At 48.5% G+C, this 16,348-nt stretch overlaps 1 protein-coding gene across 2 annotated transcripts in view; it reads right to left on the minus strand.

The window, feature by feature from the left end:
- Ptpn14 (protein tyrosine phosphatase non-receptor type 14) overlaps positions 1 to 16,348 on the minus strand; it is a 145,292-nt gene that overhangs the window by 33,658 nt on the left and 95,286 nt on the right. For both annotated transcript variants that reach the window (XM_036202498.1, XM_036202497.1), the window contains exons 6-10: positions 11,374 to 11,444; positions 10,481 to 10,568; positions 5,897 to 5,985; positions 2,941 to 3,028; positions 1,907 to 1,989 (exon numbers count right to left, since the gene is read on the minus strand). In XM_036202498.1, the coding sequence (XP_036058391.1) occupies positions 1,907 to 1,989; positions 2,941 to 3,028; positions 5,897 to 5,985; positions 10,481 to 10,568; positions 11,374 to 11,444 (419 nt within the window). The remainder of the gene's footprint in view (positions 1 to 1,906; positions 1,990 to 2,940; positions 3,029 to 5,896; positions 5,986 to 10,480; positions 10,569 to 11,373; positions 11,445 to 16,348) is intronic.

Genomic DNA, 16,348 nt, shown 5'->3' on the forward strand with positions numbered 1-16,348 from the left:
CCAACCCAGCAAATCTTTTACAGAGATGGTACTTTAGCACTGATTAAACAACAGCAGCAGAGAGGTGTGACGAGCCAGAAGACACCCATTCTTGAGAGTGGTTATCCCAATACCACACAGTGTTTAAAAACCAAAATGAAAGAGAAGATCCAGACTTCTCATTGGGCTAAAGTTCTTCAAATGACAGCTTTCCAGATTTGGTGATTTTGCCCTTCTACCTGCTTGCTGATAAATATCTTTACTCTGGTGAAACCATGGAGATAATGCAGTAATGATGAAGGTTTTTTTTTTTTTTTTGTTTTGTTTTTGTTTTTAGCAGCTGGTCAAATTCAGTGTTATCACTTATGGTCCTCCAACTCTTCCTGCCCAGGTCAGAGGTGCAACAACCATGCCCTGGAGGGAGGTATCCAGATGGCAAGGACCAGTTCGGCAGGGGCAGATCCTGGGTGACAAGCCTGAGTGACTCATGAGTGGACAGTCCTGGATGGAGATGGAGCCTACGGAGACGGTTCAAGTGTTGGAAAACTCTAGAGGAATGCCCTTGACTTGAGATCATAGAGCTTAGTGTGTATGTGGGAAGGATGAAGATAAGTTCTCCCCATGCCATGGAAGGAAGAAGAACGGCAGGGTTACCCCAGAAAGGAATTCTTGATTTTCAGTGTTTCATGTGGTATTCACAGATATTAGAAAAGACCACAGGAGAAACATAAAAAGTTGAACACTGCAATGAAGCCATTGGCTGAGACATGATTAAAGAAGACAGCAACTCTTAAAAGGGTTCATACCCACTCAGAAGTCGGCTATAGAATCCTTGATGGGGTCAAGGCCACCACCCCAATTCAAAGGCAAGAGCAGAATAGAACCATAAGCATACAATGAGTGTCTGCAGAAGCCATGGTTATGTCCTTGCTTGGCCCTTCTGACCCATCTCTGCTAACTCTGCTGGTAGGCCTAGACTATCAGATGTGCTTTTAGACCCTAGCAGCAGTAATTGCGGTGCCTGGTTTGAAAGAGCCTGTGTAACATGGAGGGGAAAAGTCTGCCTTGACCTGGGGCTCCAGTTCTGAGCAGCTGCCTTCTCCAGCGACACCTGCCGTCCAGCAATATTCCACCCTGCTTGGATGTGCCCACTGTGGGCATGGAAAGGCTGCTCCTCTCTTGCATTTACATCCCTGATGCTCTTTGAACCAAAATTAAACACCTTGGGGGCCCAAGTGGCAAATGCGCTCTGCTGAGGAATGCCTTTTGAAATCAACGGAAGTAAAGGCGATGTCAGAGTGGGCCCCCGGCACGCCATCTCCAAGGTCAGGCCACGAGGAAGTGCCCCCAATCAGACTCGGATTTATCATCTTTATTTCCGAACCAAATTAAAAAGAAACACAGATGCGTGCCATCTCGGAGTGCCTTCCAAATCCCCCTCTAATTACCCTGGCCTCTCATTTGCAGTCAGATGGCACGACCCAGGAGCGCACGCAGGGCTAGCCAACTGTGAGCGGAAACAGGCCGCTCCAGCGGCAGCATCCTCTCTTTTAAGTTGGCTCATCACTCCGCTCCCCACTTCTGAATATACTCCACATCTAACACGGAGGGGCACCTGGGCAAATTGGGAACAGCTGGGCTCTTCCGAACTCAGAGCCGAGTGCCGGAAAGGCACTGATGTGGCCCACCCATCCAGGAAGTTAGGCATTTATAGTCAATTTGGGAATGATTGTCTCTCTAGGCACACGGACTGCAGTAGACCACACTAAACTTCTCTCACTACTGACTGGCTCTGGACTCCTCTGATGGAGTCTACAGAGATCAAGGGAAAAGAACGACTGGAAACAGGGGACCACAACTTCTCAGAAGCACTCAATTTAACAGGACCAAGCCATCCAGAGGGAAGGCGAACCACACATTTACTTACTCAGTGCAGATCTTGTTCTGTTTGTAAAATTTGTGCCGTGTTGTAAATAACCGAGATATATACTTGGCATTTTCAATATCATCCTTGAAAAAGAAGAGATGGGGAAAAAATAAGTATTTGTTTGGTTAGAGATGTGCTTCACAAAGATTGCTCTGTGTCGACACCCATCCCCTCTCCTTTCATCTGAAGTACAACATAACATGTGGGACCAGGAAGCAAATCAATCTTGGTGATGTCAATGGAGTCCAAGTTACCATGGCCCGGTGAAGATGGCAGAGATGACCGACCACCTGTTAATGAATTCTTCACATCCAAGGTGATGGGTCTGCAAGGATGAACTGGTATGCTCTCACCTAATTCTAAACCAGAACTTTCAAACCAAATAACTGAATCAAGGTAGGGCTACAATTAATACAATTAATACCAATGTCATTCAACTGGAGTCAGGATGATGAGGGGAACAGTCTTGGCTCCCGGGAAGTGACCTCAGTAGAGAGCCAACTGACTCCAGACAGTGTGGCCTATGAGGGGACTGAAAAATCCAGGTCAACCAGCAACAGAAAATGCAGCCTGACATAATTAGGAGTCACCTAAGGAAGACTGTGACCAGAGCCGTAGCATGCTGGACAAACTTGAATCTTAGTGCCAAAGCCAGTCGGAACATTCATCTCTTGAAAGAAGTCATGCAGGACCAGACTTCAGTAGTACTGAGTCCCTTAGGGAGGACAGTTGTGTACAACATGCAGCCATAGGCTTCATGGGTCCCCAGATACCTAGGAAGGCAGCCCAACACTGTAAACATATTTAAAATATTATAAGGAGGGGTGTGTGTGTGTGTGTGTGTGTGTGTGTGTGTGTGTGTGTGTGTGTCTTGATTGTGCAGTCCTTGAGTATAGACTTGTAGATGACAATAGTGTGTCCCAACGTTAAAAGGCTGGACATGCAAGTATTAGGACATGGAGAATGAGGCAAGGGCATTGTTAGCTTAAAAAAACAAAAAACCCTCCTTAAGCTATGCAGACCCCTGGACTCACTGTGTGGAAGAGTGCTGTCTCCTCCTTGTCAATCAGCTCCAGCAGGATGGCTGATTTGCTGTGGGTGACACTCCCAATGTCATTCCACCTGGGTCAAAGAAATGTGACTAGGTTTACTCAAAGATGGTCCATGTATCCACCATGAGAAAGGTCTCATCTTATAATTATGATTTAACTATTTTTTCTCCTTAGCAAAAGCTTAAATATTCCACCTCTCTAGGGAGAAGATGGAAAGAAAAGCAATATGCACTAACTCACACAGTGAACAACTCAATTTAAAATATATCTACCTCATGGCACTCATTTGTGAAATGCGGTTTCCTTTATGGATAGCTAGGAGAAAAATCTGCAAAGGTCTTGTTACCGTCCTCCCAAGTTTTCCACTGCCGAGGCACCTCCCATGCTCCCTGCATGTTTTAAATGCACAGCTGAAGCTCTGTTGCAGTGTACACTTCAGATTCATTGTGCCATCTTGGAAAAACTGCCCAATGGCTGTTTATGTATCTATGCATCATTCAGGTAAACATACACATGCAAACTTTCTTTGCCTGTTCCCAGAGACCTGTCTCTCTCTAATGGATGTTCAAGGGACTGAGTCAGTACATGGATACAGGCAGGAAAACACAGGAATCCACCCGAGTGTGGGGCCTGTGGTCTGTCAGGGTCTTGTGGGGACTCTAATCCCAGAAGCGTGTGCCAGACATCAGGAAATAATAACTGGTTGCCTCCCATTCTCCTTGGAGCCAGTTCCTAGCCATCTTTTCAATGCTCAAGCTTCAGCAGATGCCCCAGCTACAGCTCCCCATCTGTCTATTTTGCATTCTGTTGAGCTCACTGAAGTTCTCCCAGTCTCTGTTGAGTGTGGTTTTTCTCTTCTCTTTCTTTTTTTGTTAAGACAAGGTTTCAAATATTCCAGGCTGATCACAAGCTTGCCACGTAGCTGAGGGTGACCTTGAACTTCTGACTCCCCTTTTTCACCACTACACACAATGTTTATATGGTGCTGGGGATTGAGTGCAAGGCTTCTTGCATGCTAGAATCTGGGCTCCATCTCCAGCCCTTCTTAAAGGGCTCACTGCTGGAGTCTCATGCCCTTGCAAACCCTTCCTCATTCTACCACTCACCCAGAGAAAAAGAGCCTGCTGGAATGCTCACTCCCTGCCACACTGTGGTGCAAGCTTTTAATTCTGGGCTTAGATATATCAAGAGACCCCAGAAGACCACCAGCTCCTCATCTGGTAGAGACTCCTTGTCTCCATGTCTGTAATCTGTGCACTGAGCCAGCCTCCTGAACAGAGTTCAAGTTTCCTGTCCTATCTAAAGCAGAAAAAGCAGCTGATTTGCCCCTCCTTAGAGTAGATTTGATGTAGACACTGGTGAGAACCCAGAGTCTACTCCCAAGTTCTTACCTGGGGTTTTCAAAGTTACCCCGGGTCACCTGTCCATTCCAGAACAGCCATGCTCCCCACACATTCTCGGGACTCCTCTCCCCTCTCCAAATGCTCCCTGACAGAGACACCTGGCTGAGTGGCCACCTGCTGCTGCTAGGATCTCCAGACGGGAGACTTCTTTCTTCCAGGTGAATTCCTTCAAAGCATATGCCAAAGCTCTACAGACACTCCTCCCCCTGTGCCCACCTGGGAACAGCTCCTGGGTGGATGGAACAAACCCTCAGAGGCTTCTGGTCCTGACATCTGCACATGGCAGTTTCCAGTCCAGCAGCACATGTGTAGGGGTGCTCACGTAGCTGTAGTTTCAAGTGTGTGTGTATGTGGGATCTCCAGGGGACAGCTTTGAGTTTGTCATTCCTCAGTCACCATCCACCTTGGTTTTTGAGACTATCTCTTTCTGATCTGGAACTTGCCAAGCAAGTTAGTCTGGCTAGCCAGTGAATCCCAAGGATCCACCTGCGTCTACCTCCCAGCTCTGGGATTACAAACTCATGCCACCGTGCCCAGCATTTTTTATGTGGGTCCTAAGGACAGAAGTCGGGTCCTTGCAAGGCTTTGCCAACTAAGGTACAGTTCCCTAGCCCTTAAAAGTTTGTTTAAGTCTTAAAAGTCTCTGTACTCACTGTAGCTTCAAAAATCAGCTGAGGAAAATCATAAGAACAGTGGTGATCTAAGATCAGTAATGCTTACCAGGATGGTTTGGGTTAGAAACTGTCTAAAAAGGCAGCCCTAACTGATCCTGAGAACTCCAGCTTTGCCTGTTGAGCTGCCGTTTATCACCGGCCTTAGATACACAGCTACATTCATCAGATGCACACACAAGAATGGTATCCTGTCAATCAACACAGGGCTAGACTATCCAGGTACACAAAAGTGGGCATGCTGCCGTCACAGAATCTATAAGCAACCATGCAAAGAGTCAGCTAGTGGACATTCCCCACATCCCTAGACAGGGTTTGCTTGTACTAAATGGAAAAGAAGGTTAAAGGGTCCAAGTAACTCAACAACAACAAAAACAATTTTAAAAAACAGCACTCAGGTAATTTCATTTGTTATCACAGACTAATTGCCTCTAAAACACACTTCTACAGGCAACCAATCCCTTTGTTAGTATAAAGATCACTTGTCCTTGTCAACTACATGTGGTCAGGCAGAGGGCGTAGGGCTGCGGGAATCTGGTTGGATCTAAATGGCCAGGGACACTCCCAACAAAGGCAATCAGCAGGACTGACTATAGAACCCACCCTTCCCACTCTCTAGGTCTGGCTCACTGGCTCTGGAGACTTGATATGCATGTTTCCTGTAGCCAGAGAGGAAAGAACAGAACCTCCAGGAAAAGCAATATCAATTTTCCCCTGGCCCCATCAATCCTGAAGATGGCTGCTTTCATCTGAACTGAGGAAATGAAATCCACCCAGGTCCAGTGTGGCTCTGAACTCAGTGCATAACAACTGTCTACGGCATAGCCTGCAGTCTCTGAAGGGAAAGAACGGAGGACACATTACCTGTATATGACTGCCTGTCTTCCAATTCTGTTCCTCACAAAAATGCCCATAAAGAAAATGCCAAGGTGCATGCTGTTGCCATGGTTGTCCTGCAGAAGACCAACAGAAGGCATTTGTTACAATCACGACCTTGCTGAGCCATCACAACAGCCAAGCTCAAACAGCCCAAGTGTCTGCCAAAAGACCAATGGAGAAAGATGTGGGGCGTGGGATGTACGCCACACAGTGGAATACAGTGTGGGCTTCAAAGAGGATCCTCTGCTTTTGAAACTGGAGGCCGTTATTCTAAGCGAAACAAGAAAGGCACAGGGAGACAAACACTGTTCACTTAGATGGAGTGGAGCTCATCAGAGCAGAGGATGGGGTAGCAAGGAGCGAAGCAGAGGCTGCAGGGACGAGGAGATGTGAGCCAAGACAAAAGCCTTAGCTAAATTAGAGGGACGGATTTGGGGGTCTACTGGGCATCGTGGTGACTGTACTTAGCAGCAACACGTCGTAGTCTCAGAAATTCACTGAGAACAGATTTCGCGTTCACCCCACAAAAAATGCTAAGACTGTGAGCTAACACATCTGTGAGTTGTCTTGATTTCCCCATCCTACATACAAACAGGTTTCAGAAGACCTGTACATAATAAATACATAGCATTTAATTTGTCATTTGACAGAGACAGACACTTACAAGGCGGGAGACAGCAGTCATCCTAAGCGATTGCCTGCAGTCTGCTCACCCTCTAGGAGGAAGGAAGCCACAGAGCTGCTCGCCATCCCAGCTACGGGGCGCTGGAGCCGGGAGCCCAGTGCACGTCTCTCTTTCCCACATTCTACTGAGAGGCAATTTTAGGGTTCTTCTCAAATTTGTAGACCGTTTCTCCTTCAGGAACTTCTACTAAAGTTTTAGTTAGTTTCCATTTTTCTTTCATTTATTATTATTATTATTATTATTATTATTATTATTTTTTTTTTTTTTTTTAAGAAAAAGCTATCCATCTCTATACTTTGAAGAGCTGGCTATCACTTGGGTTTGTGACAAATTTCGCCCACCCTCACCCTGCTATCTCTCCAGACCTTCAATCCTGGCCCTCATGCCCTCAGGCAGCCCCACCCCCAAAGCACTACCTCCTGTTCCCTGGGGTCCGTCTTTCCAGAACCTGAATTACTCAGACAGTCAACATTCCAGGTGGTCTGCCAATTTTTTTCTCCTGTCTCCCACTTTCCATGACTAGGGTTTGATGAGCTTGCCTCGATTTCCTCCTTGAATCTCTCTATTGTCTTCCATTTCTAATATGAATTTTTAAAATTTTTATTTTTATTTTATGAGTCTTTTGCTTGTATGTATGTCTATGTTCTGTATGCATGTCTGGTGCCCATATAAGACAAAGAAGATGGCAGATTGCCTAGGGCTATTGTTAAGGACAACTGTAAGCTGCCTTTCAGGTGCTGGGAACCAAACCTGGGTCCTCTGCAAGAGCAGCAAGTGCTCTTAACCACCAACCCATCTCTCCATCCCATTTCTGATATATTTCTAATTTCTGAAAGTTTTGAACTGTCTCAATGATTGTTTTTATAAATTTTTAAATAGGGTCTTATTATATCCCAAACTGTTATGAACTCACTAGGCAGTTTGTGAGGATGACATTGAACATCTGGGCTTCCTTCTTCCACTTCCCGAGTGCTGGGATTACAGATAGACGCCGCTATGTCTAGTTGACATGGTAGGGAAATGAACCCAGAGCTTTGTGCAGGCTGGGTAAGCACTACACCAAATGATTCTTCCTGCAGCATCTGCCTCTCCCAGGCTGCTGCATTCTTATCCCATCAGCCCCTGTTGTAAACACTGGGGCCTTCTACAGCAATGCTTGGCTGTGCACACTGACTATGGATGCTTACTGGTGACTGGGAGCCTTGTGACATAGGCAGGCTTGTGGACTTTACTGGCTGGCCACCCATGGGGCCCTCTGATAAGGACCCCAGACTCCTCGTCTTCAGCCTGGGCTCTTAGGCAAGTCAGAGGCGTGGGATACTTAGGTGCCAGGGTTATGAGAACACAGTGGGCAAAGACTGAACTTTGGAGACACTATCACAAGGTCCCCTGCTTTCACTGGAGCAAGGTGGTGGTCACGACAGCAAGAAAAGATGGAAAGCAGTCCTATCAACCCCAAGAGACAGGGGCCCTCCTTCAAAGCAGACGTTACAAGGCGACAGCCACTGGCGGTCAACCCAGAAAAGGTATGAAGGGAGAACAGGTCAGGTGCACCCTGGTAACCCCAGCACGCAGAAGGTTTTGTCCCTGATGTCAGTGTGAGCTACTCCATGAGCCGAGGGGTGTGGCAGGAACTGGGGGAGAAGAGACAACATGGTTTCTATGCTGAAGAAAAGCTGAAAGGTAAGTTACACCACAGAAGATACGTGTGAAGTGAGGAGGGAGGGAAAGGAGACCCTACAGGAATGCCCTGGCTGCTTTGCCTGCAGGTCCACACCAGAGTCCGGTGTAAAATTGACTCGGGAAGAGCTGTTCCTAGAACAGGACAAAGAAGGTAAGGACACACAGAAGGGAAGGACACACAGAAGGGATGCCCAAGGCAGCCGTGCCATACTAGATGCTGCAGGCATCACACTAGACCAAACTTAACGCTGGGCACACTACCGAGGAGAGTTCTGGAGCTGTAGTCCTGGGTAGAGCCCACAGGTATGGGAGCACCTCGGCCAGCAGCTACATGAGTGTATGTGGAGGGTTAGGAAGGGGAGACAGCGCCCAAGGAGGGCTGGGGACATTTGGGGAACCACTTATGGGAAATCTGGCTCTAACTGGAAGTGCACACAGGGGCCACACTGTCCATCTCACTTTCTATCCCCACACACTCTGCTGTCTGCTTATGCAAACTTCTTCAAAGCAGGCCACTCTCCACCCCTACTGTCTTTTGCTCCTACCTATCATCCTGGGTCACCCAGAATCATGGGGTCTGTGGATAGTCACCTCCAGCAGGGACAGATATATTGGGGGAATCTGGCAGCTCAGCAAAGTTCTCTCAAAAGATCGGCACTGCTGCTCCCACCCCCACTCCAAGGTAGGTAAGTGACTCCTTGAAGAACCTGCTAGAAACACATCGAAACTCTGCGAAGTAGACATCAGCACTAGCTTGAGTGCCCTCCCCTCCTACAGTTCAGACACTACAAATAAGCAAATGACAGCAACAGTGAAGCCCCCAACTTCCAGGCAGAGAAGTTGGTTTGGTAGAAATAGAGAAAAGTTTACTGATTTTTTTTTTTCAGTGATCCGAAATATCGTGGCTATATATGGACTGCTGTAAGTGGGCTGCAGATGGGCTCGCCAGGCATTACTACAAGGAAAATGGATTACAGCCCTACCAAGGGCGGCCATTAGAGAAGCAAAAGAAAATTAAACAAATCTAGGAGAGAGCCATTTAGCCCCTTTCATGAGATGTGGCCACTTCTCTCCAGTCTGTTCGATGCTCACAGGCAGTTCTCATTAAGGCAAATTGCAAGCAAGCAGCAGAGCGGGAGCAGAGCGCATATAAAGCAGCCCGTGGCGCCATCACGAAGGGAAGTGTGTGTGTGTGTGTGTGTGTGTGTGTGTGTGTGTGTGTGTGTGTACTGAAATGACAGGCGTCTCCCAGATTGCCGGGGTGTGCCAGCTGCATTAGGTTTCTGATAGAACTCCATCTTTTGAAGAGCTGGTCAGCAGAGGGGAGAAAATGAGCTTGGATTATGGCCTCCATGATGCTCCCAGCCACACCCACTCCAGTAGGTGGGGCCGTTACAAAGGATGTGGTGAGCTTTAATGATTTCCTACGCACGTCTTCCACAAAACACCCACCACATGCAGCTCTGCAGAGCTGGGGAAGTAAAAAATGATTGCATGTTGGAGATGCTTTAGTCTGTCTTTCCAACAATCGTCCCTACATCCAAAGAAGAGTAAAGAGAAGACGCATGAGAAGAAAACTGCGAGCCAGCCTCGCTGTTCATGTCCACAGGATGCCAGCTTCTTGTCCTGGTTCACGAAAGACAGGTCTCACCTTGATACGTGAAGGTGAGGGGTATGCCAGTGCAAGGACTCATCAGATGACCGTCAGAGCAGATGAGACTAATCTGCCGAGGATCAATCCCCAAAACCTCCGAGCTCAGAAGAATTGTCCACTTAACCTAAAGTGAGTTATTTACTGCTGCAGTTGGAATGAGAAATGTCCCTGATAAGCTCATGTGTTTGAAAACTTCATCCCAGCTGGTAGTACTGTTGGGGAGGGTTATGGAACCTTGCTGGAGGAAGTGGGTCACCGGATGAGTCTTGAGGCTTTGAGACCCAATTCTACTTCCTGTTCACTCTGCTTCCCAGATGCTTATGCAATGTGACCAGCAGCCTGAAGGGCTTCTCCAACACCAGGGCTGCACCCCGTGAACTGCGAGCTTAAGCAAACCTTGTCCTATAAATAAGCTGTCTCTTGTCAGGTCTTTCTGTGTCAGAGGGCAGACAGAGAATGTCGGCTGACACTGAGAAGGGGACACCACTCTGGCCCATGACAATCCACATTAACTTTAAAACATGCAGGGGCAGGAAAGGTGCATTACCTTCACCGGGAAGGTCTCCTGTCCAAATCCATCCAAATGCTCTACTTCATTGATGTACATCAGCTCCGCTTCTGCAGGCAGGATCCCACTACAAGCAAAACAAACCGAGATAAGAATGGGCAGCAGTACAAAGTCAGCGGAAAACGTCACTCTCCCGACAGGGATGACAAAAATGTCACTCTCCTGACAGGGATGACAAAAAAGTCACTCTCCCGACAGGGTCGACAAAAATGTCACTCTCCTGACAGGGACGACAATCATTTCTTTCCACCTGGGAGGGTGGTGCCTTGTTAAAGTGGCATTAACTAATGTTCAACAGCCTTTTACTTAAAACTGAATAAGAAAGGGAAGGTAGCCAGGCAGTGGTGGCACATGCCTTTAATTCCAGCACTTGGGAGGCAGAGGCAGGCAGATCTCTGTGAGTTCAAGGCCAGCCTGGTCTACAGAGTGAGATCCAGGACAGGCCCCAAAACTACACAAAGAAACTCTGTCTCGAGAAACCAAAAAAAGAAAAAGAGAAAAAAGAAAGAGAAGGTAAATTACTCAATTAACAGACATAGCCTTAAAAGCACTATTCAATACATCCCTGTGAGCAATGCTATCTGCTTTAAAAATATACTATTTTGCTCAGGCTATGACAATTTCTACAATTTTAAAAAGGAAAAAATTTTAAAGAGGGAGGAGGGAAGGGGAGGGAGAGGAAGAGAGGATGAAGAAGGAATATGGGGGTGAGGAAGCAGGAACACAGCTCCCCCTACCGACCCCCAAGCTCCACTCAGAATAATAACACAGAGCCCAGTCACATGGTAGAGCAAGGAACCACAGGACCCAGGCCAGGGGTAGGACAGTATGCTGTGCTGGCTGGCTGGATTCTCAGCCTCCACCTGCCTTACCTGTGGGCTTTGTGCTCCTGGGCCACCTTCTGGGTCAGCTCCTCCAGAACTGCTTCCTCCAGCGCCAAATCCTGGGAGAAAGGGAGCACTCAGGTCAGGGGTGATGTGTCAGTGGCTCCCTGGTCAGGTGCCCCCCATCCCATGACACATTCCTTCTCTCTCTCTTGCAGAATAATGGGCTCAAGAGTTCGGTTTCTGCTGTTGCTCACAGCTCCTACCACAGCCAGTGGGACCCACACAGACAGACAGACAGCTCCTACCACAGCCAGTGGGACCCAGACAGACAGACAGACAGCTCCTACCACAGCCAGTGGGACCCAGACAGACAGCTCCTACCACAGCCAGTGGGACCCACACAGACAGACAGACAGCTCCTACCACAGCCAGTGGGACCCAGACAGACAGCTCCTACCACAGCCAGTGGGACCCACACAGACAGACAGCTCCTACCACAGCCAGTGGGACCCAGACAGACAGACAGACAGACAGCTCCTACCACAGCCAATGGGACCCAGACAGCTTTTTTTTTCTTCCCTGTCTATCTGCCCCCCATATGCACTTTTATTAAATTGCTTGGTATGTACTTGTGTAGTGTGTGTGTGTGTGTGTGTGTGTGTGTGTGTGTGTGTGTGTGTGTAGATGCATTTCTGTGTGCACATGAATATGTGTGTGTGTGTGTGCAGATGCATTTCTGAGTACACATGAATTCGTGTGTGTGTGTGTGTGTGTGTGTGTGTGTGTGTGTGTGTGTGTAGATGCATTTCTGTGTGCACATGAATATGTGTGTGTGTGTGTGCAAATGCATTTCTGGATGCACATGAATTCGCATGTGTGCCTGTGTGGATGGCAGAAAATGACTTCAGCTTGTGCCCCTGATGTTGGCCACCTTGGTGGGTGGGTTGGGTTTTGCTATTGTTTGTTTTAAACACAAGGACTCTTGCTTGCCTGGAATCACCAGGTAGGTTAGGCCAGTTGGCCCGAAAGCTCCAGGGACCCACCTGGTTCTGCCTCCTCAGCACTGGGATTGCAAGCCAGCTTTGCTTTGACATGGGTGCTGGGAATCAAACTCACATCCTTGAGAGCCCTTTACTGTCTAGCTACCTCCCAAGGGAATCCTGGGAAATAAGCAAGCTTCCAGCTGGGAGACTGCAAGGATGCTGTGTGCCTGAGACACTAGCTGCAAGCATCTCAAGCCACACCAGGTGCTAATTCTAAAAGGCATAAAGAACAGAATAAACTGAAGATCAAAAGGCTCCATTAAACCTCCAGTTCCAACTTTGAAAATGCCCAAAGGCACCCTTCTGCTATTATACTCAGCTCAATGCCTCCACCTGTGTGTGTGGGGGGGGCAGTGACAGAGGTATGTACACCCCAGAGATGTGTGAGTGTGGTAGTGGCTGAGTGACAAATGGCAGGCTGTGTGCCACAGCCACACACCTGTGCAACGCCTGTGTACTCAACTTTGTTCTTTTCTCTGCTGAGGAACCGCCATCTGACAACCCAGTGACTAAGGCAGATCAAACAGGGCCATTCATCCCGCCTCCCCCCCCCCCCCCCCCCCCAGCGGAGGAATGCATGCTTCCTTTTGAGAGCTCCAGCAGAAAGCTGACAACTTTCCATGGCTCCCCACTGCTTGCACAATTAGGTCAACACCTGGGCCTGGCATCTGGACCTTTGTTCAGTGGGACCCGGCCATTCCTTCCAGATCTCCTCCCCTCAGAGTTCAGAGCCTCAGGCAAGCTTCTGCTCTGCGTGGCTTTTACTGTCTCCATTGATCCTGGTGCCCACACTTCTGGGAAGAGCCACACAGTCCTAGCACACAATGGGAAACATCCCGTCTCAACTCCCACAATCCTCCGCGGCACCTTCCCTCCCCTGGACGTACCCCTCTGCTGGGGGTGCCTCTCACATCCTTTCTGTATGTTCTGCCTACCATGTTTCTTCCGTAGTTATCTACACACCATCCTATTTCATTTCCTGTTTTCCTTCACCTGCTAGAATCGGGGTACCTCAAGGGCAGCCATTCTCCCATCGAGTCAGAGGTCAGTCACGGGGCTTTTCCACAATGACCATTTCAAGTTCACAATACAAAGGAAGTGGTCAATAAATACTGACTGACCTGAACTTGCCGTATGGCATATAACTTCTGTATTACTAGATAAGAGGTTTTGATTATACAAAACGGGTTACCAGTAGTTGGTCCCTCTGCTTATCCTGTCCGCTTGCATTTCAAAATGCAGACAGTGGCATTCATCAGCTCACATTTGCATATCACAGACTTAGTCACAGATAGTAACACAACCAAATTACTGGTTACAGAGAATTTACCCTGGACCAAGCTGGGCACCTTACACTGATGTTCTCCTTGCTCTTCACAGTGGGGGTGGGTTTATTCTCCCTTGGGATGAGAAGGCCCAGGCTTCCTACCATCAGCTAACTTGTTCAAGGTTGTGTGGCCAGTAAGGGTACTAGCCCCTGTAGCCTCCCTCAGCACCACCCAGGTACCGTGTGTGTGTGCGCGCGCGCGCGCGTGTGCATGTGCGTGTGCGTGTGTGCATGTGCGCGTGTGTGTGTGTGTGTGTGTGTGTGTGTGTGTGTGTGTGTATTAAAGTTTCCGACCACAGACCGTCCAGGACAGGTCATGGCGTGGTGAACTGAGGGTGTGTCCTCAGAAAAGAATGATGAGGGCTGTAAGCCAAGCCTAGAACATCACCAATTCAGCCACGAGCACCGGCAGCCACCATATGAAATTCAGCACTGCTGCCCAGGGAGACTTTGGGGGAAGATAGAAATACTTCTGATCTTTCCCCCAGACGTGCACCTGGCTACAGAGCAGTTAAGATGTGGCCAATGCAACTAGGGAACTCAACATCTAATTTTATTTAACTTTAACCTAAATTTAAATATAAACATCCACTTGGGGCCAGTCAGAGTGAGGGCAGATCTAAGAACAATAATCTCAATAGTAGGGAGGCAGGGTAGCTGAAGCAGGAGGATCACAAGTTCAAGGCCAACCTAGGTTAAACAGTGAGTTAAGAGTTGGCTTGGGCAACTTGAGACCTTGCTTCAAATGAAAAACACAAGAAGGGCCAGGAATATACGCTCATCGTATTTTAATGTCTCTGTTGGCACCTAAGCTGCATCTCCTTTCCAGACTTTCATACCTGCAAGTCTCCAGACAGGGGAATGGACGACTATGGAGGAGGAGCTGCCAGAGATGAGCATTGGGAAGGGGTAGTGGTGGAAAGACTGGCAGCCCTCAGTCCACCTGAGCTTAATTCAGCCGAGGGAGCATGCTCTGAGAACCCTGTGTTGTAAGCTCTTGGGGGACAGTTATTATATAGGTGACCACAGAAGGTCACAGCAGGCCTGCCAAGTCCCTCTTGGGGCCAAGCCATGGTTGGGATATGGGACACCTCTGGGCCACCCCTTAATCCACTGTCTCCTTTCCTATGACAGTCCATGTGTCTCAGGACAATTCGCTGCAAAGAAGCGTAAGAACCTGGGATCTGCAGCATCTGCCCTTTGCCTCAGATCCGAACCCGTAACAATCTCTGTTCAGCGAAGCAGTTGCCACCATGTAGGCTCCAAGAGCCCTAACTGCTCAGAAGCCTTGGGTCTCAGCCACCATGACACCCCTCCCACGAGACAGGCCACAGCCAAAGCGACAGCTGACCCTTTCCCCAACACCTCCTCTTCCTTCTCTGTCCTGGTCATGCCTTCTTCCCTCTGCTCTACCTCTTATACTGAAGTCCTTTAAGACACAGCTGACACCCCAGTCATCCCTGAGCCTTTCCTAACCCCTGAGGCACGTGTGGTCTCTCCCCAGATTGTAATCCCTGGCCTATGGAATCGCACCCTGATTGATGGGGCGAATCTCACCCTGAGAACGTGCACTGCCCTAGGTAGCTCTTGTACAGTTTCATTCCTGGTGCCTATTATCCAGGTCAGCACTTGGGACAAAACTGAACTACAACAAAACACCCCAAGGAAACCATGGTGAGTAGCTGTTTCTAAAATGAGAGGCAGTGGCTTGCAGCTCAGCTCTTCCATGAGGTGCCTTCCGGTGTATTCAGTCGTCCCCACTGAAACTCCTCTCAGTGAAGCCTCCAGCCAGGCAACAGATTCCCCAGGGGTAATCCTGTCTATCCTCCGATCAGCTCAGGAATAGGTAGTTTTACTTCACAGGTTCATTCCAGAAATATGTACCAGCACACACCATGTGCCAGGCAGCAGTGGGCCACAGACTCTCTGCTTTTAGGACCCCAGACCTGGCATTTCAACTGAGAAAATAAATAACAAGGAGGAACAAGTTCAGACATGGAGGGGGCTGGGAAGTGCTTATCCAGGTGCAAGTTCGTGAACAGGACATGGCTGGCGGCCATTGCCCACGGCTGGGCGGGCAGTAAGGCCTTCCCGAGGAGTAGGTAGGGGAACACTGACCTCACAGATCTGGCAGAGCACTCGCCAGCAGAGGACACCCAACGGCCAAGGCCTGGGGCAGTTCAGTATGTTTGGAGGATTCAGACTGTTCCAAATGCAGAGGGAAGGGAGAGGACTCAGTAGACGAGTGTGTTCATGGCAGATACTAACCATACGTGTATTCATGAGATCTTGTCTCTTCCATAGCTGCCCTAGTGACAGAGTGGCAGCCACAGGTCCATTCTCCCCACACCCTCTCTGTTGTAATCCCAGCAGGAACGAAGCAGAAGTCTACTGTCCTCTAAATGGACACTCCCTCGTGCTCAGTGATGCTATCTTGCCTGTATCTCCTGATTTTTTTAAATCTTCTTTTGAGGTCCCATGTCCATTTTGTAATAGGTCATGTGTTTTCTTATTATCACTTTTGAGTTCCACAGATTCAGCTACAAGCCACTTGTCCAAAGTATGACTTGCAAATATTTTCTCCCCATGTGTGCGCTTCATTCTGTAAGTTACATCCTTTGCTGGGTAATTCATTATGATGTGACCCTGC

Source organism: Onychomys torridus, chromosome 11 (genome assembly GCF_903995425.1).
Source record: "Onychomys torridus chromosome 11, mOncTor1.1, whole genome shotgun sequence".
NCBI lineage: Eukaryota > Metazoa > Chordata > Mammalia > Rodentia > Cricetidae > Onychomys > Onychomys torridus.